The sequence below is a fragment of the Carcharodon carcharias genome, chromosome 12 (assembly GCF_017639515.1).
Source record: "Carcharodon carcharias isolate sCarCar2 chromosome 12, sCarCar2.pri, whole genome shotgun sequence".
NCBI lineage: Eukaryota > Metazoa > Chordata > Chondrichthyes > Lamniformes > Lamnidae > Carcharodon > Carcharodon carcharias.
In genome coordinates, this window is record NC_054478.1 from 79,287,306 (window position 1) to 79,311,845 (window position 24,540).

At 41.2% G+C, this 24,540-nt stretch overlaps 1 protein-coding gene and 1 long non-coding RNA gene across 2 annotated transcripts in view; one reads left to right on the plus strand and one right to left on the minus strand.

The window, feature by feature from the left end:
• slc25a12 (solute carrier family 25 member 12) overlaps positions 1 to 20,978 on the minus strand; it is a 147,399-nt gene extending 126,421 nt beyond the window's left edge. Inside the window, exons 1-4 of the mRNA XM_041200800.1 lie at positions 20,914 to 20,978; positions 20,131 to 20,184; positions 6,683 to 6,825; positions 1,015 to 1,130 (exon numbers count right to left, since the gene is read on the minus strand). Of these exons, the coding sequence (XP_041056734.1) occupies positions 1,015 to 1,130; positions 6,683 to 6,825; positions 20,131 to 20,184; positions 20,914 to 20,925 (325 nt within the window). The 5' untranslated portion in view covers positions 20,926 to 20,978. The remainder of the gene's footprint in view (positions 1 to 1,014; positions 1,131 to 6,682; positions 6,826 to 20,130; positions 20,185 to 20,913) is intronic.
• Positions 20,979 to 21,411: 433 nt separating this feature from the next.
• LOC121284783 lies at positions 21,412 to 23,416 on the plus strand. The gene is made up of 3 exons (XR_005944542.1): positions 21,412 to 21,550; positions 21,827 to 21,889; positions 23,288 to 23,416. It is a non-coding gene; the product is annotated as an uncharacterized LOC121284783 (long non-coding RNA).
• The last annotated feature ends 1,124 nt before the right edge of the window (positions 23,417 to 24,540 follow it).

The window sequence follows — 24,540 nt, forward strand, 5'->3', positions numbered from 1 at the left end:
AAATCACCGGGCTAGTCCTTGGATCCCAAAGCCTGTGGTAAAATTCAGCCCATTACTTCAGCAGTTGTCATTAGGGAGGTGTTTAACCAACATGGAATAAACTGGCTATCCTGCTACTCAACTCTCGGTTGCAGATAAGTCGCCATGTATATCATTGGCAAATACCAGCCTGCAGTTGCGTCAACAAAAATAGTTAATTGTTTGATAGGGTAAAGCAGACCTTGGTAACAAGGAAAGGTTGAGGAAAGTTGGACAGACTGGGCCTGTTTCCACTGGAGTTTAGAGGTGAGGGGTGATTTGATTGAAGTACACAAGGTCCTGAACGGCCTTGACAAGCTGGACATGGAAAGGATGTTTCCTCTTGTGGATGAGTCCAGAACTAGGGGGCACTGTTTTAAAATTTTTGGACAGAGATGAGGAGAAATTTTTTCTCTCAGAGGGTGGTGCAACTTTGGAATTCTGTCTCAGAAGGTGGTGGAGGCAGGGTCATTGAATATTTTTAAGGCAGAGTAGATAGATTCTTGGTAAGCAAGGGAATCAAAGGTTATCGGGGTTGGATGGGAACGTGGAAATCGAAACACAAGATCATGAGCCGTGATCTTACTGAATGGTGGAGCAGGCTTGAGGAGGTGGAATGGTCTACTCCTGTTCCTATTTCCTATGTTATGAAAGATGATGGTTAAAGTCAGATTTATAACTACAGCTCATGGCTCCTTCTTTAGAGTTTTGAAACATCTGCTCAAGTTGGTGCTCCTTTTATGAACATTGATGCTTTGCTCCAAGGAATTCTCCAAATATGTTATTAGAGTCTTTTGTTCAATTACATTATGTTTAATTATTTACACAGTTTCCACTATCTACAAGCACATCCAAGTGATTAGTTATTAAAACATTCTAAAGTACTGATAACAGGATGCTGCAGATTAACAGTTGCTGTGGGAGAAAAAAACTCAATTTGTAATTTACAGTATTTGAGTTTAGTATTCTATTTATACTGCATCATACAGTGCTTACCAAATGTCACCTCTCCATTGCCATTCTTGTCAAACAGCTGAAAAGCCACAATAAACATGGCATCAGGAGCACACAGAACAGATTCAAATGCCAGAAATTCTTGAAAGGAGATCAACCTATAATTACAAAGTGAAAAGCTATCAAAGAAGGCTCACCAAAAATGATGGTGTTTCAAGCAAACGTTGTTCATTTTTTTAAAATTAAAAATAAAGAATATGCCTTTCATTTAACTGTACAAGCTTTATTCAATATAAAGGTGTGCATATTAATTTGACATTAGAATTACAACATTAGCAATTCTACCAAGTACACAATTACAAGAAATGTCAACTACAAGTTGTGCTCATGCTTCCTATTAAGATTTGGGTAGTGAGTGAGTTGAGCAGATTACAGCAGAATTTCTACTCATCTGCAGCCTGACCACCAGTACATGATGTAGTGAGTCAACTAGACCCATTGTTTCTGCCAGAAAACATAGAAAAAAAGAGATAGGAATTGCTGGATTACAAATTCCAGAATTTTTTTTAAAGTACATTTCATGGATGCATTCAAAATGTTAAAACGTGGATAGCTGAATTTTTCTTAGATGTGTGTCAAATTTACAGTAAATGTCCAATATAAATTGCAGTGGCAGCAGCGCCGTGAATGTAGTCAGATTCTCAAAGACATTTTAATTGTCTCTCAATTCACTTTTGAACAGCCTACAGCACTTGATAAAGAGCCTGCCATTGCTGACGAGAAACAAAGCTATGCAAGTGTTTTTTTAAAAAACAAAATCTGAAGCTAAATTAAGTTTCTCATTCTATCCAGGATATCAAGGAGCAGCAATGGGTGGATTGGGGATGGGGGATGAAATACAGCAAATGCTTTTTAGGATTCATATACCACTCCTAGTACTGACCATAGCTCACTCCATATCATTACTTATGAATTATCAAAGCAGTTCCATCACAAGTTATTCACAGAATTTATTTGGCCATGACAAGGCATTTAGTTATAAAGCTACTCTTCTTCAGACCTCTATTTTCATCTGCATTTTTTCAGTAATTATTTCAAACCTTCTAAATTGAGAATACTTTTCACCACATAGTTTCTAGATAAAGCAAAAACTAATTTTCATTTCAATAAACTACATAAGAATCTATCCTGCAACATGGAACAAACCCTCTTAAATAGTCACCTGGCAGTCAAAGCTGGGCTGCCTGCTTACGACAAACTGCTGCTGAATCCTAACTCTCAGTAATGGCAGCCTTCACAAACCTTGGTCTTCCTTTCACTCAACACATGCTGATTTTCGATGCCCTGTTGCACTGATATAAAGCATATGTCAGAATTCTTCACTTCAAAACATCAAAACTAAACTGCACTTGGACAATAACTCAAGGACGAGGTGGCCACATATCATTGATATGTGATGGCTAAAATATTACAGTGGTATTGAATTATGCAATGTAAACATAACCCATATGGTATATTGCCCAACAATTTTCTAATTATTGTTGTGATTTTGTAATTATGCTATGTATGGTGTAGTTCTTCAATTTTGAATTATCTATAACAAATATTGAGGTAGTCAATTGAGCAAATGGTAAATTGATGGCAAAAATATCTAGCATTATTCTGAATTTAAAAACTTAGCAGAACTGAACATTACAAAAACTTCAACAACTTCCTAGTGCCAAACAAGCCAAATGAAATAATAGCCAGGTTTTGTGCAAGAACATATTAATCCCTTTCCATTCATGTTTAACCATACAACAGCCCATTATAAAGAACATGCATTGCTCAAAGAAAATCAGTGCCCTACACCATTTCTTTTGCAACACATGTTGAAAATGGTAGAGGTAGTCAATTGAATACTACATTTTTGTCATCAATTCAGTATTCAACAATATTTAAACCACAAGGAATAAGTGTGGTTCACTGTAACTGAACATATTTGAATGCATTTACAGTATAATTTTACAACTTCAGTGTTCTTGTGAAGAGGTTTCTGCTTCATAAAAAGTAACAACATAAATCCTGATAAAAGTGCTTAAAGCATTTCCTGTAGGGGGTGCCCTCACACACCTTCATATCATGCATTAAATCCATTCAAGTCAAACAATAAATAAAAAGAGGGCAGAGATTCCTTGATCCTCTCAGACCCATTTTAACCTACCTGCAATAAACCAACTTGGTTAGGAAGTGCAAACTCTGCTACTCTCTCTCCCTCTCTTCATGTAGCATCCTCATCGTCCAAGGGTTGCTGATATGCCATGATATCACCATAGGGTGGGGCAGTGAGGTAGGCCCCAAAAACTACCTCAGCCAGTAAGGGGACTAAATCCTCGCTGTTAGCATTTTCACATCATCATATAGCCAACTGTCAGTTAACATTAAACTACTGATAGAATATAAATAGAATATAAAATACTTGATAGAAGTTTACAAAATTATGAGTGGCATGGACAGAGTAGATAGTCAGAAGCTTTTTCCTAGGGTAGAAGAGTCAATTACTAGGGGACACAAATTTAAGGTGAGAGGAGAAAACTATAGAGGAGATGTGTGGGGCAAGTTTTTTATGCAGAGGGTAGTGAGTGTCTGGAATTCGCTGCCAGAGGAGGTGGTGGAAGCAGGTACGATAGTGGTGTTTAAGAGGCAGCTTGACAAATACAGGAATAGGATGGGAATAGAGGGATACGGACCCCGGAAGTGACAAATGTTTTAGTTGATGGGCAATATGATCAGCGCAGGCTTGGAGGGCCAAAGGGCCTGTTCCTGTCCTGTACTTTTCTTTGTTCTTTGTTCTAATGGAAGAGTACGAGTGTGCATGTATACAAGCGCTAACAGAATCTCTCTCAAACAATAAAATTGCACCAGAGACCATGCCAGCATCAACAGAATTGTATCTAATCAAACAGCCTATGGCTTTATCAGCTGGAGAGAGAAAATAAACCAACGAAAGTGTAATAATGAAGGAACATGTCCATTTTCCACTTAAAGCAAACTGCTAACAGCAGAATGCAGATAGCCAACCTTATGAATTAACGAAACAGAATTCTGAGTTGTATCTAGTTATAATGGATTAAAAATCTGTTGTTTGTAATTGATCTTTACACACAATTTTGTCCAGGTACAATTACTTAGTTACTGCTTTACTGACACCAAGTATTAGCTCTCAATTAAGATCTGAGAATTAGACAAAGTTCAAAAAAATTGCATACTTCTTGGTACTATTGCATTAAGCTGTATTTTTATCTTTAGATTCAATGAAATTATCAATTAATGACTATCTGGCTTGTCTTTATTCTGTACGCTCAAGAGTTTTTTTTATATTTTGTTTGCTTCAAATGTCATCCATCAATCTAGGAATTGATTGAAATTTTTACATGACTATCAATTCCTTTGGCCCTTTGAATTGAATCAAATCACACCTGGAGTACTATGCATTGTTTTGGTCTCCTGATCCAAGAATTAACTCGTCTTAGAGCTGGTGCGACAAAGGCACACTTGAACTGTACTCATCCCAGGAATCAATCAAGTAAAATAGGCCTATATTCTCTGGAGTTTAGAAGAATGAGAGGTGGTTTCATTGAAACGCTTTTTAAAATTCTTAGATGGATTGACAAACTAGATACTGAGAGGCTGTTTCCTCTCACTAGAGAACTAGGTGTAACAGTTTGAGAGTTGGCCATTTAGGACCGAGTTGAGGAGATATTTCTTCACTCATAAGATATCCAGTCAATGAACGTATCCCAGAATGAGACTGATAGATTTTTGAACACGAATGAAATAAAGGGATGTGGGAATAAAGCAGAAAAGTGAAGCTGATGTAGATCTTAATGAATGGTGGAGCAGACTCACAGGACCATATGACCTACTCCAGTGCCTAGTTCTAGCATGACAAATACCTCAATCATTAAATTTAAAAATATTAAAATTATGTTGCTTTGGCTGATTTTTATTTTGAATACTTTCAAGTTTCTCACTAATTTCCCCAACAGCCACCTTCTCAAGTATGTTCTAATGTTTTTAAAAAAGCAAACAAATTAATGCTTTGAAATTTGACAGAAAGGCCGTACATTTCATATCGTCTCATCTTCGGCTCAACTGGTTTGATGTTGAGTGAACTGAAAAATGAAACTTAGGATAAGGTTGTATTTCATTATCCAAAATAACTATCTTCAATTTCATGTTCAGAACTTCTGCAGAAATGTTTTAGTTATCCATCTGTTGTCATTTCATGTCCAACTGTTTATAGTGCCAACTTTTATTCCCTCAGTTTTAACTGTTTTCTTACAAACGAGCAAGGGAAAAAGAAAAATACCTCGGTCTGGAGCTAATTTTTTGAGACAATTACACATAGAATTACACCTGCTCATGTAACTGAACACAAAGCAGCTCCTTTTAAAGCAGATATTTGAAAGAAAAAAGTACAATGCATAATTCAATATTTTTGTTAAGTCACAATTCCAAACTCCAAACTTTTGAATTTTCCATTTCTCATTTTAAGGAGAAAGTTTGTCAGGTATCTGACAAATATTCAAACACTGCACAGTCCTCCTCAGGCAATATCTGCACTAATTACAATGATGTGATGTGATGTGATACTACTATATTTACATTACAATGCAGTGGAGACTTAAACTTGTCCAGAAAGATCATGCTGAAGGAGCAGACATAACAGAGAACTTGTCTCAATCAGAAGCAAAAAGTTTAGAATTAGGAAGCTACAGCCTTCACTGACAAGAATAATAAACTGATCATTTGCATATGGTACAATATCTATAAACATTTCTTAAACTAATTTATATGCTCGTTGGCAACTACAAACACTGTAAACTGAATAAATGTAAAAATGAACTAAATCTCTAATGGGTTTCGTAAATTCAGTTTAAGCTGATGCAGCTTTTCAATTTCTATGAATGGAAGGGGAACTCTTCTGAGTAACTGGTATTCCTTCACCAAATCTACAACCAAAGATTGCTACTTTATATTGTCAACAATAATAGAACTATAGTTCTGCCATAGTATTTGAACCAGAGCTCTATTTTAAAGTTGGCTTTTCATCCAAATTAACAGGAATATTATAGATGAGGTAGCTTAACAAATGTTGTTAATTCTTAATCAGGCTGCTAATAACATACTGCACTGAGATCGTGGAAACAAAGATAATGATAAGGTTTCCAATAAGATAGCAATTGGCCTTCCTTGTAGAATATAAACTTACACTCACTGAACCCAGGTGCCAGAGTGAATGACACGCAATTTTTTCTGAATCAAATCAAAAAACTTTCTGCAAAAGACAATCATTTCTCTATAATCTGATTTTTCAATTATACCTATTTATTTAAAACAGAATAAATGAAGCCACATAGGCCACAATGGAAAAACATTATAGCATGTATGTCAAGTTCTACACTTCTTTCTACAAGTTCAACAGCTTTTCCTTCAACGTGACTGGTTTTCCAAATGCTCCGTGCTTGCCATTTTACTGTTGGATTTCACGCTAAAACGGTAAGATCTCAAAATTTAAATGGTTAGGTGCTTTCTTACACCTGGAAAATCTTGCATAACTTAATGTTGCATCACAACTATAACAAACAACTTTCAAAATGCACAGAGAATGAGTGAAAAAAGACATTTTAATGCATTTCATAAATCAACATTTAATTTATCATCTTACCCATCTTTAGTTTGGTCAGCGACGCCAGCCAGAAGCTGTACAATCTTTGGGTTGAAGTGTGGTTCTGTGTGTAATCCCAGATATTTCTGCACAAAATCTGTTGGAGTCATGAAATGCTCCCCATCCTTGGTCACACTACAAAACTAAGGAAAAATAGTAAAGTTGAGGTGCATATAATACTTGTTTTGATGGAAGAAATCTAGGATTGCAGTGGAACAACCTTTAATGCATATTTACCACAAGAAAGGTAGGCTTTGAAGGACAGCCCAGCTCTTACCAAAATGCAGTGTTAAAAATATGAAGTTCATTAGATTATGATGCTTGGGACTGTCTCTTTAATTTAAGGTAAAATGATGGCATGACCTGCTCTAAATTCTGCCCAAGAAGCTTGGGTGCCTTGGTTGTTAAAGAGTGGGGGGGACCCGCACTGACTTAATGGAAGGAGCTGCAAGATATTCACACCTGTAGACAATGGAGATGGGCCTTGAGAGGGGAAGAGACCATAGCAAGCCACAGTATTAATTGGGTTACACGGATTTTCTAGATATCCCTGAAATGCTCAGGGGCTAGAGCGTCTGCATGAATCGGAGAGAACGAGAGCGAGAACAAGAGACAGCGAGAGCGAGAGCGAGAGCGAGAGCGAGAGCGAGAGAGAGCGAGAGCGAGAGAGAGCGAGAGAGAGCGAGAGCGAGAGCGAGAGCGAGAGCGAGAGAGAGCGAGAGAGAGCGAGAGAGAGCGAGAGAGAGCGAGAGAGAGCGAGAGAGAGCGAGAGAGAGCGAGAGAGAGCGAGAGAGAGCGAGAGAGAGCGAGAGAGAGCGAGAGAGAGCGAGAGAGAGCGAGAGAGAGCGAGAGAGAGCGAGAGAGAGCGAGAGAGAGCGAGAGAGAGAGCGAGAGCGAGAGCGAGAGCGAGAGCGAGAGCGAGAGCGAGAGCGAGAGCGAGAGCGAGAGAGAGCGAGAGAGAGCGAGAGAGAGCGAGAGAGAGCGAGAGAGAGCGAGAGAGAGCGAGAGAGAGCGAGAGAGAGCGAGAGCGAGCAAGAGCGAGCAAGAGCGAGCGAGAGAGAGCGAGAGCAAGAGCGAGCGAGAGAGAGCGAGAGCAAGAGCGAGCGAGAGAGAGCGAGAGCAAGAGCGAGCGAGAGAGAGCGAGAGCGAGAGCAAGAGCGAGCGAGAGAGAGCGAGAGCAAGAGCGAGCGAGAGAGAGCGAGAGCAAGAGCGAGCGAGAGAGAGCGAGAGAGCGAGAGCAAGAGCGAGAGAGAGCGAGAGCAAGAGCGAGCGAGAGAGAGCGAGAGAGCGAGAGCAAGAGCGAGCGAGAGAGAGCGAGAGCAAGAGCGAGCGAGAGAGCGAGAGCAAGAGCGAGAGCAAGAGCGAGCGAGAGCAAGAGCGAGCGAGAGCAAGAGCGAGCAAGAGCAAGAGCGAGCGAGAGCAAGAGCGAGCGAGAACAAGAGCGAGCGAGAGCAAGAGCGAGCGAGAGCGAGCGAGAGCGAGAGCGAGCGAGAGAGAGCGAGAACAAGAGCGAGCGAGAGAGAGCGAGAGCAAGAGCGAGCGAGAGAGAGCGAGAGCAAGAGCGAGCAAGAGAGAGCGAGAGCAAGAGCGAGCGAGAGAGAGCGAGAGCAAGAGCGAGCGAGAGAGAGCGAGAGCAAGAGCGAGCGAGAGAGAGCGAGAGCAAGAGAGAGCGAGAGCAAGAGCGAGCGAGAGCAAGAGCGAGCGAGAGCAAGAGCGAGCGAGAGAGAGCGAGAGCGAGAGCGAGCGAGAGAGAGCGAGAGCGAGAGCAAGAGCGAGCGAGAGCGAGAGCAAGAGCGAGCGAGAGAGAGCGAGAGCAAGAGCGAGTGAGAGAGAGAGCAAGAGCGCGCGAGAGACAGAGCGCGCGAGAGACAGAGCGCGCGAGAGACAGAGCGCGCGAGAGACAGAGCGCGCGAGAGACAGAGCGCGCGAGAGACAGAGCGCGCGAGAGACAGAGCGCGCGAGAGACAGAGCGCGCGAGAGACAGAGCGCGCGAGAGACAGAGCGCGCGAGAGAAGAGAGAGAGCGAGAGAGAGAGACGGCGAGAGAGAGAGACGGCGAGAGAGAGAGACGGCGAGAGAGAGAGACGGCGAGAGAGAGAGACGGCGAGAGAGAGAGACGGCGAGAGAGAGAGACGGCGAGAGAGAGAGACGGCGAGAGAGAGAGAGAGACAGCGAGAGAGAGAGAGACAGCGAGAGAGAGAGAGACAGCGAGAGAGAGAGAGACAGCAAGAGAGAGAGAGAGAGAGACAGCGAGAGAGAGAGAGAGACAGCGAGAGAGAGAGAGACAGCGAGAGAGAGAGAGACAGCGAGAGAGAGAGAGACAGCGAGAGAGAGAGAGACAGCGAGAGAGAGAGAGACAGCGAGAGAGAGAGACAGAGAGAGACAGCGAGAGAGAGAGAGACAGCGAGAGAGAGAGAGAGACAGCGAGAGAGAGAGAGACAGCGAGAGAGAGAGACAGCGAGAGAGAGAGACAGCGAGAGAGAGAGACAGCGAGAGAGAGAGACAGCGAGAGAGAGAGACAGCGAGAGAGAGAGAGAGACAGCGAGAGAGAGAGAGAGACAGCGAGAGAGAGAGAGACAGCGAGAGAGAGAGAGAGAGACAGCGAGAGAGAGAGAGAGAGAGAGAGAGAGAGACAGCGAGAGAGAGAGAGAGAGAGAGACAGCGAGAGAGAGAGAGAGAGAGAGACAGTGAGAGAGAGAGAGAGAGACAGCGAGAGAGAGAGAGAGAGAGACAGCGAGAGAGAGAGAGAGACAGCGAGAGAGAGAAAGAGAGACACAGTCAGTGCTGCCACCGGAAGCAGAGAAAATGCTGTCTTTATTATTGACCATGCAGAAGATGAGTGAGAGTCTGCTCTCAGATTGAAGAGACCAAGTTTGTGAGGATTTAAACAAGGCTGCAAGATTAGTCTAGTTTTGACTAGAGGGGTAGAATCTCTAGGGTAACCCTCACCATATAGGTCAGTTTGGGGGTTAGAAGTTTGTTTTCATTCATTTATGGGATGTGGGCATCACTGGCTAGGCCAGCATTTATTGCCCATCCTTAAGTGCCTTTGAGAAGGTGGCGGTGAGCTGCCTTCTTCAACCACTGCAGTCTTTGTGGTCTAGGTACACCCACAGGACTGTTAGGGAGGGAGTTCCAGGATTTTGACCTGATGACAGTGAAGGAATGCGATATATTTCCAAGTCATGATGGTGAGTGGCTTGGAGGGGAACTTCCAGGTGGTGGTGTTCCCATGTCTCTGCTGCCCTTGTTCTTCTAGATACTGGTGCTCATGGGTTTCAAAGGTGCTGTCTGAGGAGCCTTGGTGAGTTCCAGCAGTGCATCTTGTAGATGGTACACACTGCTGCCACTGTTTGTCAGTGGTGGAGGGAGTGAATGTTGTGGATGGGATGCCAATCAAGCAAGCTGCTTTGTTCTGGATGGAGTCAAGCTTCTTGAATGTTGTTGGAGCTGCACTCATCCAAGCAAGTGGAGAGTATTCCATCACACTCCTGACTGTGCCTTGTGGACGGTGGGAAGTCAGGAGGAGAGTTACTCACCACAGGATTCCTAGCCTCTGACCTATAGCCACAGTACTTATGTGGCTCGTCCAGTTCAGTTTCTGATCAATGGTAACTCCCAGAATGTTGACAGCAAGGGATTTAGTGATGGTAATGCCATTGAATGTCATGGGGCGATGGTTAGATTCTCTCTTATTGGAGATGATCATTGACTGCACTTGTGTGGAGCGAATGTTACTTGCTACTTGTCAGCCCAAGCCTGGATATTGGCCAGGTCTTGCTGCATTTGGACATGGACTGCTTCAGTATCTGAGTCGTGAACGGTGAATATTGTACAATCATCAGTGAACATCCCCACTTCTAAACTTATGATGGAACAAAGGTCACTGATGAAGCAGTTGAAAATGGTTGGGCCTAGGACACGACCCTGAGGCTGGGAAAGGGAAAAAGGGAGTAGAGAATAGCTTTGCACCAATTCCTGGAAGATAAAGCATCCTCTTAAGTGACATAGTGAATTATAACTGTGGCGGGGGAGTTTCAGTCATTTTAAAAAGTTGAATGGGAGGAAATATTTCTGTGGTTTAGAGGATATGTTGCCTCCAGAATGTTTAGACATTGTTGTTTTTAGCTTGTGTGTTACAATAAAAGTCTTAAAGCTTGAAATCCTGTCCTGTGATCCTTTCAGTCAATGGAAATTCAATTTTTTTTTTACAAGTTAACCCATCTCTACAGGGATTGTGATAACTGCTTAAAAACATAAGTAGTAGGGCAGGAATAGACCAGTTAGCCTTACACCATTCGATACATGGTTGATCTTTTACCTCAACTCCATCTTCCCACATTATCGCCAATTCCCTAGTTCACTAATTCCCTTAGCATCCAAAAACCTCTGCCTTGAATATGCCCAACAACTAAATATCCATAGCCCTCTGGTATAGAGAATGCTAAAGACTCAGAACCCTTTTGAATAAAGAGTTTTATCCTCATTTCAGTCCTAAATTGCCTGCCACTTATTTTGAACTGTGACCCACGCACCCCTACCCCGCCCCAATAGTTCTGGACTCCACAGCTGAAGAGAATCTTCCCAGATCTACTTCATCAGGCCCTTTAAGAATTTGAAATGAGATCGCCTTTCATTCTTCTCAATTCTAGGTAATATAGGCCTAGTAAACCCAATTCTCCTCATAGGAGAATCCCTTTATCTCAGGAATCAGCTTAGTGAACTTTCGCCGCATTCCCTTCAAGGCAAGCCCGCCCTTCCTATGACAAGGAGACCAAAACCACACCAAGTACTCCAGGTGTGGTCTCACCAAGGCCCCACACAATGACATCAAGACTCCTTCACTATACTCCAAATCACTTTGGTGATTGAGTTTTAACTGAATCACTTGCAAATTCACTACAAAATTGCTTAAGGTAGTTACCTTAAGAATGTGCCAAGAATCAAACATTCCTGAAAATTGTTCAGCAAAACATTTTGAGAGTAAGATGAATGAATATATTATATACAGTATTCAACTGTAAGAATTCCCATATGCCTAGAAAACCAGATTTCCATCATAAGTAATGCATTTGTAGTATTTGCCCTCTTCTGCAATATTAAATACCTATTTTAAGTATTTTTTGTTGGAGGAGAATAGACACATCTGCCCATATATCTGAAAGCCTAAACCCTGAGAATTTCAAGTTATTTATGTTTTAAATAAATAAACTTCAATATACATCGCCACGGTCATAATTGCAAGGACAGATCCTAAATAATTTGACTGCCTCTGGTTATTAAATAATGCTAGTTTGCAAGATTTGGTGATTTAAGAAATCAACTGTTGTTATTTTAATGTTAACTTTTAATGTACTCCATGCCTTCTGCAATACCAAACATATATTAAAAGAAATAGTATTCTAAAACGCAGTGCTCAAAGTAAAAATCACATTGAAGATCATTAACCACAGCTATGTTAAGCCAAAGTAAAATCATAAGACAGCTGTAAATCAATTCTGTAAAAAAGATTTAATTTAAAAGAGTATAAATGCGTTACTGTTTTAAATGTGGAATGCCCTACACAGCACATTCATTAAAATCTTAACTCTATATTTTGCAAGTCAAACCGTAACTGGTTGTTATAAAAACTACTTCACAGCAACGATCACCTCCAAAACACAAACTTATAAACAATATTTCTCCAGCATACCCTTCCCAATTATTCTTTCATACACACACTAATTCCTCTCAAATAATGAATATGAAAACTTCTGCTGTTCAATCCATTAAATTTCTAGAGATTGAAAAACAGTTGGAAAGCAGGAAGGCAAAAGATATTGATTCTCTTTTATTCTTTTACAGGATGTGGGCATCACTGGCAAGGCCAGTATTTGTTGCCCATTCTTAAGTGCTCTCGAGAAGGTGGTGGTGAGCTGCTTTCTTGAATCTGATGCAGATACACCCATAGTGCTGTTAGGAATGGAGTTCCAGCATTTTGATCCATCAGCAATGAAAGAACGATGATACAGTTGCAAATCAGGATGCTGTGTGGCTTGGAGGGGAACATGTTTGATAAAGAAATGTAACCAAGAGAATAAGTAAAATAAATTGGCTGGACCAAGAGAATTAGCTTACTTCACACAAATAGAATTTGATTTTTGGGCCTGACTTAATGGTTTACTACAATATATAAAGTAATTATCTTTTCAATACAAGAAATAAGGTTACATTAATATATCTGAATGCCACATGAAATATTCTCAACATTTCACAAATTATACTTTGTAACAACACACTTCAATTCAGGAAAGGAATATTGCAATTGGAGATAGGCTAAGTACACTTAAATTATCAACTAATACATATCTGCAGAAAACAATAGCCACGATATTTACTGGGGCAGGGTTTCAGAGCTCAGGTCAGGAAACACGGAAGTGTGGTTTCACCGAATGATGCTTTTTTTAAAAACAAAAACAGATTTCCTGTCCAGAAGCCATCCCGATTGAAAGGCGTGACTGACATGGCTGCCCGTCAGGACAGGAATACATCGAAAAGGCCGAAGTCCAAAATCAGATAAGTTTTTGGGTGTTGGGGATAGCAATCACAATGGTTGGGGACTAAGGTATCAAGGGCAGGTGAAGATGGGGGCTTTGTGATCATGGGGGAGTGGGTGGGGCAGAGGGTCTGTGATTGTAGAGGGGTGGAATGGAGACTGAGGGTGAGGCGATAGGGATTTACTGGATCCAGCCCTTTATGCATCTTTTACCCATTACCAGGGGCTTTTTAAAAATATTTTAAACTCCCACCTGACCCAATAGTGGCAGTCTGGAGTCACATGGACGACTGGGTAAGGTGGCATATTTCCTCCCTGAAGAATGCCGGTGAACCAGATGGGTTTTAACGACAATCCAGTAGGTTCATGGTCACTATTAAAGAGACTAGCATCTTAATTCCAGTTTTATTCATGGGGTTTAAATTCCTCCAACTTCTGTGCTGGGGTTTGAACTCATGTCTTCGGAGGATTAATTCACGCCTCTTTATTACTAGTGGGGTAACATTACCACTATGCTACTAACTCACTTAATAAAAAAGATTGCACCTCTGATAGTGCACCCTCAGTGCTGTCAGCCTTGATTTTTGTACTGAAGTTGTGGAATGGGATGAAGAGACAAGCTCCTGATTCAACGGCAAAAGGTGCTATCAACTGAGCCAAAGCTGACACTTTTTCCCACTCCCATACCATTATCACTCATTTCACCCAAGGATCTATCCTTGGTCCTCTCCTATTTCTCATCAACATGCTACCCATCGGTGGCACCATCCAATGACAGTGTCAGTTTTCACATTCATGCTGATGACACCCAACTCTACCTCATCACCACCTCTGTTGACTTTCTCATTGTAGCTAAATTATCCGACTGTTTGGCTGACATCCAAAACTGAATGAACAGAAACTTTTTCTGATTAAATAATGGGAAGACGAAAGCCATTGCCTTCAGTGCCAGAGGAAAACTCAGTTCCCTAACCACTGCCTCCATTCCTCTCCCAGGAAACTATCTGAGCTGACTTAGACTGTTTGCAATTTTCTTTGCAACCCAGAGATGAGATTCCAAGTACGTATCTGCACCTTCAGTAAGGCCTCCTATTTCCACCCCTGTAACATTGTCCCACTCCAGCCTTGCCTTAGCTTATCTGCTACGGAAACCCTAATCCATGCCCTTGTTGCTTCTTGATTTGAATACTCCAACACAGAAAGATGGTTGTGGTTGTTGGAGATCAGTCATCTCAGCTCCAGGACATCACTGCAGGAGTTCCTCAGAGTAGTGTCCTAGGGCTAACCATCTTCAGCTGCTTCATCAATGACCTTCCTTCCATAAGGTCAGAAGTGGGGATGTTCGCTGACGATTGCACAATGTTCAGCACTATTCATGACTCCTCTGATACGGAAACAGTCAGTGTCCAAATGCAGCAAGACCTGGACAATATCCAGGCTTGGGCTGACAAGTGGCAAGTGACATTCATGCCACACAAGTGCAGGAATGACCATCTCCAACAAGAGAGAACCTAACCATCACCCCATTACATTCAATGGCACTACAATCACTAAATCCCCCACTATCAATATCCTGGGGGTTTCCATTGACCAGAAACTGAACTGGACCAGCCATATAAATAATATGACTACAAGAGCAGGTCAGAGGCTAGGAATCCTGCAACAAGAAACTCATCTCCTGACTCCACAAAACCTGTCCACTATCTACAAGGTACAAATCAGGAGTGTGATGGAATACTCCCCACTTGCCTGGATGAGCTCCCACAACACTCAAGAAACTTGACGCCGTCCAGGACAAAGCAGCCCGCTTGATTGGTATCACATCCACAAACATTCACCTCCTCCACCACCAACACACAGTTGCAGCTGTGTGTACCACCTACACGATGCACTACAGGAATTCACCAAGGCTCCTTAGACAGCACCTTCCAAACCTACAACCACTACCATCTAGAAGGACAAGGGCAGCAGATAGATGGGAACACCACCATTTGGAAGTTCCCCTCAAAGTCACTCACCATCCTAACTTGAAAATATATCGCCATTCCTTCATTGTCAAAATCCTCGAACTCCCTTCCTAATAGCACTGTGGCTGTACCTACATCACATGGACTACAGCAGTTCAAGAAGGCAGCTCATCACCACCTTCTCAAGGGAAACTAGGGATGGGCAATAAATTCTGGCCCAGCCAGCGAAGCCCACATCCCGTGAATGAATAAAAAAAACCTCCCAGCCAGCCTTCCACATTTTATAGTTTACCTCTGTAAACTTGAGGACATTCAAAAGTTTGTTCAAAACTGAAATCGATAGATTTTTGATCTCTCTGGCAACCAAGGGATATGGGAAGCAGGCAGGAATGTGGGGTTGAGGTAGAAGTTCACCCACTGTCTATCAAATGCTGATGCGGACTTGAGGGACAGAATGGTCTACTCCTGCTCCAATTTCTTATGTTCTTATATAAAATACAAGCTGTTGTTGTTATTGTTTTGACTATCAGAAACTTTTGCCACCAGCAAGCCAAACTAGGACACACCAATAGAGGGTTTTATCAATGTTAATAGCCGGATAGTCGGCTGCAGCTTGCAACCATAGTATTTTCAGGCGAGCTAAGCCTATCCTGCTCAGCCATGCAGTGCAAAGAATGAAACAGCACAGGAGGTGGTCTATCTTGCTAATGTAAACTCTTTCAAAAAGCTATCCAATGAGTTCTAATCCTATACTCTTTCTCCGTAGCTCTGCAAATTTTCCCCCTTCAACTATTTATCCAATTCACTTTTGAAAATTATTATTGAATCTGCATAGCAATGACACACACATCATTAACAAAGAGAAATTAAACATTACACCGAATTAATTTTCTAGTGCCTTCGAGGTGACAGGAACAGAGAATGAAACATTTGAAGCAACAAATGCAAGTGTTTATTTAACAAGCTGAATTAAGAGTTAATATGAGCAAAGTAATAACAATGTTCCCATTGCACTTAATTGTAATTGTTCCGTGTCATGTTTAACCCTTAATTCAAAAGCAAAGAAAATCTTGCTGCCTGCTTGGTAGCAACTTACAAGAACTGGAGGCAGAAACTGGCTTTTTACTAGCCTAGGTATGTACAACTATCGCTTTTTTATTTAGCCTTTTCTTCTGATCTTACATAACATTTAAGGCATTAATCTCATCTCATAAGTTTTAAATGCAATTTTAACATTACTACAAAAGTTTCCCTAGTTTTCAAAGGTCCCCAGAGATTAGTCATTTTACCCCTCCCTGCACTCTGTTTTTATGTCTTCTCTATCCTGTCTGTGGTCTCTCATTATTCTCTAATTAAGAGATGCTATAATGAGGTTGTTTCTGCACATCAACAATGATGGGAAAAGAAACATTTGAGCAAGAAAATATTCCTCAGGAGCATCTTATGGTTCTAATCACAGTGAATTAATTTAAGAAGCTTGTTTTTTCTCCATGGTGAAATATTCCACAAAACAATTCAATTAAGTCAATGCTTTTACTATACTTCAGTAAACGTTATTATTTATACACAAATGCTACAGCATCTTCAGGCAAGGGCAGGCACATAGTTTAACATGGAAATACAAAAGATGTTGGCCATTTCACCCCATTGTCAGCTTACTGAGAACAGTCTTTCGCTCCCTGCCTCGCTTTTTGAATTAAAATGCATTCAATGACATTGCTTTATCAGCATGATAGATAAACTAAACTCGCCACAGAAATTGAAGTCTTGCCCACTTCAACTTAAGTGCACTTTTACAATTTGGTAAGTTTAATCATGACAAACAACCTCTGAAAATTAACTATTAAAAACATAAGGGTATCATTCCTTCAGGTTTTAATTCAGAGATTTTAAAAAATTTTTAAGTTTTACATTTGTTTTCTGTCTCCTGTTTCCATTTCTCTTAATCCAATTTTTATTTTCTGCTCCATTTCTTCCTGAAACTGGTTTGGCATTGCATTCACCCTTCTCAGTCCTGTCCTTGTTAATGTCACAAACTTTTAATTTGATTGTTTTAGGGAGACACAGTTATGTGCCCTGCTCATTCAGGTGCCAGATGGCTCATTTCCCTTTCTGCAATATTATCAATTCGCACTTTCAGCACTTTTCCACACTAAAGAAATTAAAACCTAAACATGGGAGGGCAAGCCTAACAACAAACAATGTTAGATCTGGTGCTACAGAAAATTATGGCCCCTTAAAATTATTCAAAAATTACATTTAGCAATAAGTATTCATACGCTGCATAGCTGAAAAGTGATATTAAATTTGCAGGAGTATGGGAAAAGAGCTGAGGAACTGGACTAATCGGATAACTCTTTCAAAGAGCTGGCACTGGCAAGGTGGGCCAAATGATGAATAAATTTCTGTTACTTTTGAACCAACTGTCAGTATTCTTAAGTGAATATGACAGATTCAAATAATTTGCATAACATAAACATGTGCCAAATTCTTCAAATCCTAACTTTTACTAGTTTTTATAACCTTTTAAGTACAAATTAAGTCACCAGGAGTAGGAAACAGGCATATTGAGCAATAACTCCCTCACATCATCTCTACTTAGCCATTACACAATCGTTTCATCAATGAGAAAAACAAGATCCATGTTTGCCACTCTCTTATGAGTTGTCTTACAGTATACTAATTCCATAAAAATATACTCTAAAACCATTAACTGCTTCAGAACCTCTTTTCTTCCCACCTCCCTCCCCCACCCCAGGTTGGAAAGTCCTGGCTGTAGATGCCAATAATGTGGTACCCTTGTCAGGTGAATACAATTTTAAGTCTAGAAAGCTAAAGGAGAACCTGGTCCATGTTTCCTGCTTCACCAAAATCAACCATCTTACTTTCATATTGCATTCATTACAGTAGCCTAGTCAAGTGCCAATGACATTCATCCAGCTGCAGCAGGTTAACTGGCATTGCACACACTCCAATTACAGCAGTCAACTGACTGAGCTACCAGGTTGCTTACAAAAATAGATTAAAAAGACCACCTGTACCGGAGAAAATAAAGACTCAAATGACAGCCTATACCAGAACAGTAAATATCAAGAAGCAATTTTTAACTCTATGCTGAATTGACATAAGCTACTTTTGAGTGATGCCAAATTTAGTCCAGGCATGCATGCCCAATTAATGAGCAACAGGTTTAGTCTTACACTCCCTAGTGTAAAGTACAGGAGCATGCTGGAGTCACAAAATTATTAGGATGTAGCTAATACTCCACAATATTAGCATACTCCAATGCAGCTGTACTTATAAATCCTGCCTAAAGCCACAATTTAAATCTGAATCAAATGTCACAACATGTTTTCTAGTACAAGAACAAAAGAATATGTTCATCTCACTCAAATTGGCGAAGTTGTTTTACCTTCATATTCTTCAAACAGGTCAATTATTTCTAGATATTAAAGTTTTACAAAGCTCACCGATCATACTGCAGACCCCGAAAAACACTGTTTAACCATTCTTTTGTAATAATGTTTCCTACAATAGTGACTACACTTCCAAAATTACTTAATTGGCCATAAAATGCTTTGAGACACCTTGATGCCTTGAAAGGTATCATATAAATGAAAGTACTTTTTTTTTATTCTTAAGAATTCTTTTGTTGAACCAATGATTTTTGTCCAAAATAAGGCGGCTAACTGAATGCTCAAAGTAAGGCAGGGGACATATTTTTTAAAAATACAGAAAAGAAAGTTGGCAACTAACACGTGCATGTTGTTAATTTAAGTCTTCTGTATTTTTTTAATGATCACAGATGTGTCATTCAGGAATGAAGGAATTCCTTCCTGCAATGCAGAAGCACAAGGATGAATGACACTGAAGCTGTGTTAAGGTTTGGTCACCAAAACAAAAGGCGAACACTGAGGCAAGGGAGAACTGCAGAGAACATCCAAACGGCTAATCCCTAGCATCAAATTATTATGGCAGGAGGAGGCACTGAGTATCATGCCAAAATACTTGTAGTGTTCTAAAAGGAAAAGAAGAGGTATGTGACTATCTATTCTTATTTTCATTTCCCTGTTCTATCCTGGTACCTTTTAATATTCTCCTTCAGGTAAACATTTCAACAACTCTCAAATATTATGATTAACTCAGCTTCATGGGCGTTTCATAATAATGCATTCCATATTCTAATTTGGCATCCCAAACACTTGTACTAGGTCTTCCCTTCAGCTCTCTTCAAATACATACAGCACGAGTTTTTCAAGTCATTAGAAATAGATCCACTCATTCCCATTGTATCATTGTGAATCAGTGGCTCTTAACATGATTTTTTTTGGGTTGTCATGACACAAATGTACACTGGTCGAGACCAGTACAGTAAATCAGAAAGGCACAGGCTGTATTTTGTTATGAGGGATGAAAATTGTGCTATTAATTGTGAGCACGGACCATGGGGGAATTTACACACATTGTTTATAGAAATCATTGAAAGTTTGTGGTTTAGTATCTTGTTTAGCCTATGCAAGTACATGGCCAAAGGCCATCATCCTGAAACATCAACTATACTTCACTCTGCACAGATGCTGCCAGACATGCTGAGCATTTCCAGCACTTTGTTTTCATTTCAAACTTCCAGCATCCACAGTATTTTGCTTTTACGTAAAAGGCTGTGGTGTTTACTTCAAATACAATAATCCCTTTGCTAGAGGCCGAAATTCTGTCATAAATTGAATTCAATTTCTCTGGTTGAACAAAGACAGGCTAAATGAATCCTGGCTTCTGATTTCCACTACAAAATATTTCAGATTTTTGTTAATATCTTAACTAATAAAAATAATTGTATAGATCTGCTTCCCACATTATCTCCAAAAACCTGTTAAATCTGCAGTAAATATGAACAGTTAAAATAAAAACTGTAAATTTTACCCAACTTATATAAATTATTCCAATTACCTTCAAGAATACTGCTTTCAATTCGCTGGGGTCGGCCCTTTTTGTTGACTGCACCTGAAATAAAAATATCTGTTACGTCAGTACACAAATGAATTATCTTGAACAAATATACGTAAGGGTAAGTGATAACAGTATGCTTCATTTCGCAATTTTGAACAGTATTTAAACTTTCACTGAAAAGCTTCATAAATTGCAATATTGTGTGTCATTTCAATTACTGTGAATAGATTACCATAAAACTAATTGTCCGATGTTCATTAATTCTAACTAGTTATACAAGCTTGACACTGACGTTCTTCCTAGAAAAAGATTTCGAAATAATTTCCGATATATTCCAGTTTAAAAATAACCCACAGAGTTCTAGACTTTACATTTCACAATTTAAGGGTAGCTTTTTCCATTAGATGAAACAACGTTTTGTTCTTTCGACTGTGATCCATGAATTATAATGCTTTAATGGAACAGCTCGCTGCCTGAAGAATATATATTCTACTATCTAACACCCATATGTTGATATTCCGACAATAACGCGTAAAGCTGTTAAATGACAAGAGACTTCTTTTTTTTAAGTGTTTAAAGGTAACTCAAGGCCAAGCGGTAGGCCTCCAAACATCAATCGCCAACAAGGAAAAAAACATACACAACTACCGTTCATGTAAAACATCTTTCATACAGATTTATAATAAAGCCAGCTACACTAATTTACAGAATACACCGGCCCATTACTCAATTTAAACCACTCAAACAGCGACAATGATACAGAGTTATTCGGAGTTGTGTCACCTTGACCGCCATGCTGCAGTTGTGATGTCACGAGACGCCGTGATGAAAGCGCGCGAACGTCGGAGGTCAAAGGTTACAAAATCACCCGGGAAACAGCACGAGCGAGTTACTGGACACGAGGAGGAGGGATGGTGGAGAGACAGAGACTGGGTGGTGGAGAGAGAGAGAGAGGTGTGGTGTAGACGACAGGATGAGGGGGAAGGAGAGAGTGGAGTGGAGAGGAGAGGATGGGAATGTGCTGAGGGGTGGAAGGAATTGGTGAGGAGGGAAGGGGTTGAGGAGCGATGGGTTTAAGGGTGGGATTGTTGATGTGCATGGCGGGTTAAGAATGCGTTTGCTGAAGAGTGGTGAGGAGGACGGGAGTGAAGGGTGGGGGCCAAGGGGTGAATAGTTGCGGCGGGGGGGCGGGGGTGGAGTGGAGCTGGAGCGTGGAGAGGGGCTTTGGCAAGGGTGGGAGTGGGAAGTGACAGCCAGGTATGTGGAGGACAGGAGCGCAAAGCAGAGTAGAACAGAGTGAGGCAAGAGAAGGGTGAGTGAAGAGCGGTGGTAGTTGTGAATGAAGTGCTAGAAGTTCAATGACGTTACACAAATGGTCAAGGTTAGCGGATGCATCTTCAAATGCCATATCCTGTCAAAGGTATGACAGTCACTGACACTGCTAATTCACCAGAACTCCTTCACTCACCTACTATCAATCTCTACTCGTGACCAGTGACTCATCAAGTGCAGATCTTCATATCAGGCCTTTATATCTAACATTCATATTTTACACTTCACCCTCACATAATTAGCACTGTTGCAAGCCTCACACTCACTTTTCATTGATTGAACACACTGCCAGATATGCAACCAAGATAATCACATGACCCAAGCAAATTTGCACCGCACTAACTGATATGCTTCCCTTTTGCAGGAAAAGGTGGAAAGCAACTGGAAGCACTTTACAAAGGATGTGAAGGCATTAGAGAGGGTGCAGGTGAGTTTCACGAGGATGGTTCGAGAGATGAGGAATTTCAATTACATAGATAGATTGGAGAAGCTAGGACCATTCTTGGAGAAGAGAAGATTGAAAGGAGATTTGCGTGAGGTATTCAAAATCATGAGGGGCCTGGACAGAGTAGACAGGGAGAAACTTCCCACTGGTGGAAGGATCAAGAACAATTAGGCACAGATTTGGTTAGGATCTGGAATGCACTGCCTGAGAGTGTGGATGTTGCTGGTGCAGCTGAGACATTCAAAAGGGAATTCGATCATTATCTGAAAACAACAAATACATGGGGCTACTGGGAAAAGGCAAGGGGAGTGGCACCAGGTGAACTGCTTGTGCAGAGAGCCAGTGCAGACATTATGGGCCAAATGGCCTCCTGTGCTGCAGCCATTCTATGATTCTAAGAGTGGTGGGGGGTGAAGGGCAGGGAAGGGTTGACAAGTGGGAGTGGAGGGCAAGGGGAATGAAGAGCAGGGATGAAGAGTGAGGGGGATAGGGTGAATGGCGGAAGGGAGGGCAAGGGGTGAATAGTGGGGAGTGAAGAGCAGGTGGGTTAAGAGTAAGGAGGATGGGAGAGCAAGGGATTATGATAAGAACTTGGGGGTCGAGGGGTCAAGAGCAGCGGAAAGGGTTGAAGGGTGGTGGGCAGGGGTGTGAAGATAGGAGGAAGAAGAGCAAAGCGGGGGAGGGGACCACAATGAATAGGGGTGGGGTGGGCTGAGCTGGGGGCTGAAGAGCAGGGGGTTTGGGGGTGGTGAAGATCAGAGAGCGTGGGTGTTGGAGCAGGGGTGGAGTTGGGGAGAGTGGAGTGGTGGGTGAGAAGAGCAGCATGGGGTGGATGAAATTGGAGGGGAAAGAGCAGTGGGTGGGGGTGAAACATGGAAGTAGAGGAAGAGCATTGACAGGGTTGGGAAGGTGGCGGGGTGTGTTGTGGGAGAGCAGTGTCTTGGGCAGGGGGAGCAGCTCATGTTCCTCTTGCAGAAAGTGGCTGCAGCTTAAGCCTTGTTCATAGCCTTGCACTGGGCAGGCATCTGGCAATGCCGTGTATTAATGGCATATTAATTGACAGTGATTCAATACATTACAAATTAATGGATAATGAAAAAAGGTTTGAAGAGATATGATAATAAAGTGGATAAATGTGATTAGAACTGCTCTTGTAAACTCCCAAGGATACTGGTTTGAAATGTCTGTTTCTTGTTGTAGTATCTAAGTGTTTATAAATTAACGTGTGTGTACTAATTCCATCATGGCATCATGTTAAAATACAGTCAGAATATTAACGAGTATCTTATAAGTAAGATGTTTCAATCATTTTGAAGTGTTCAGGAGCTTTGATTAAGTAGTTAAATCATTTAACATTGTTTCTACCTTTATAAAACACAGGTTCAGCCTTAACTTAGATATATTGACCAATTCAGGACACCACACATCAGGAAAGGATGTGAAGTTATTGGCGAGGGTACTGAAAAGATTTACAAGAATGGTTCTAGGGATGAGAGACTTCAGTTACGAGAGTGGATTGGTGAAGCTGGAGCTGTTGCCCTTAGAGAAGAGAAGGTCTGTATTGAGTACATTGAGATAAGCTGTTCTTTTGGCAGAGGAGTCAAGAACCACAGATGATTTAAGGTGATCAGCCATTGAACCAGTGGCAATATGAGAAAAAGCTTCTTTTTTTTTTTACAGTCTGTGGGTAGGATCTCTGCTCCAAAGAAAACAAATTCAGTTTCGCTAGCCACTCCACATAACTTCCCTCTAGTGCTATTATGGTAAATTTACTCTGCGCCATCTCCAGTAACATTGCATCCTTCCTATAGTCCAGTGCCCAAAAAGTGACACAGTACTCCAGCTGATTCACTAAACAATGATTTTGAAAGTTTCACATAACTTCTTTGCTTTTGTGCTCTGCCTTCATTTATAAAGCCCAGGATCCTGTACTTTTTTCAAACAACCTTAGTAATTTTCTCTGTTACTTTCAAAGATCTGTGTATGTGAACCCCCAGTTATCTCTGTTCCTGCGCCACTTTTAGAATTGTACAATTTGTTTTATATTGCCTCTGAGTCAAAGTGAATTGCTTTTTGGTATTAAATCTCATCTGCCATATGCTTGTCTATTCACCAGTGTCGAGATTCTTCTGCAACCATCGTTTACTACATTTCCAAGTTTTGTGTCATCCCATGGGCTTCAATTTTTGTTAACAAGCTCAATATGTGACACTTTGTCAAACATCTTTTCAAAGTTTGTATACAAAATAGCTACTGATCCATTTTTAGATTAAATAAAATGTGGCAAAAATAAAAACATAAGAAATAGGAACAGGAGTAGGCCATTCGACCCCTTGAGCCTGCTCCACCACTCAATAAGATCATAACTGATCTGCTTGTGTTTCTAATTCCACATTCCCATCTACCCCTGATAACATTTGATTCCCTTGCCTAACAAGAATCTTACTACCCGTGCCTTAAAAATATTCAATAGCGCCTCCTCCACCACCTTCTGAGGCAGAGAGTTCCAAAGTCACCCTCTGAGAGAAAAATTTCTCCTCATCTCTGTCCTAAAAGGGTGACCTCTAATTTTAAAACAGGGCCCCCTTGTTCTGGACTCACCCAAAAGATGAAACATCCTTTCCTCATCCACC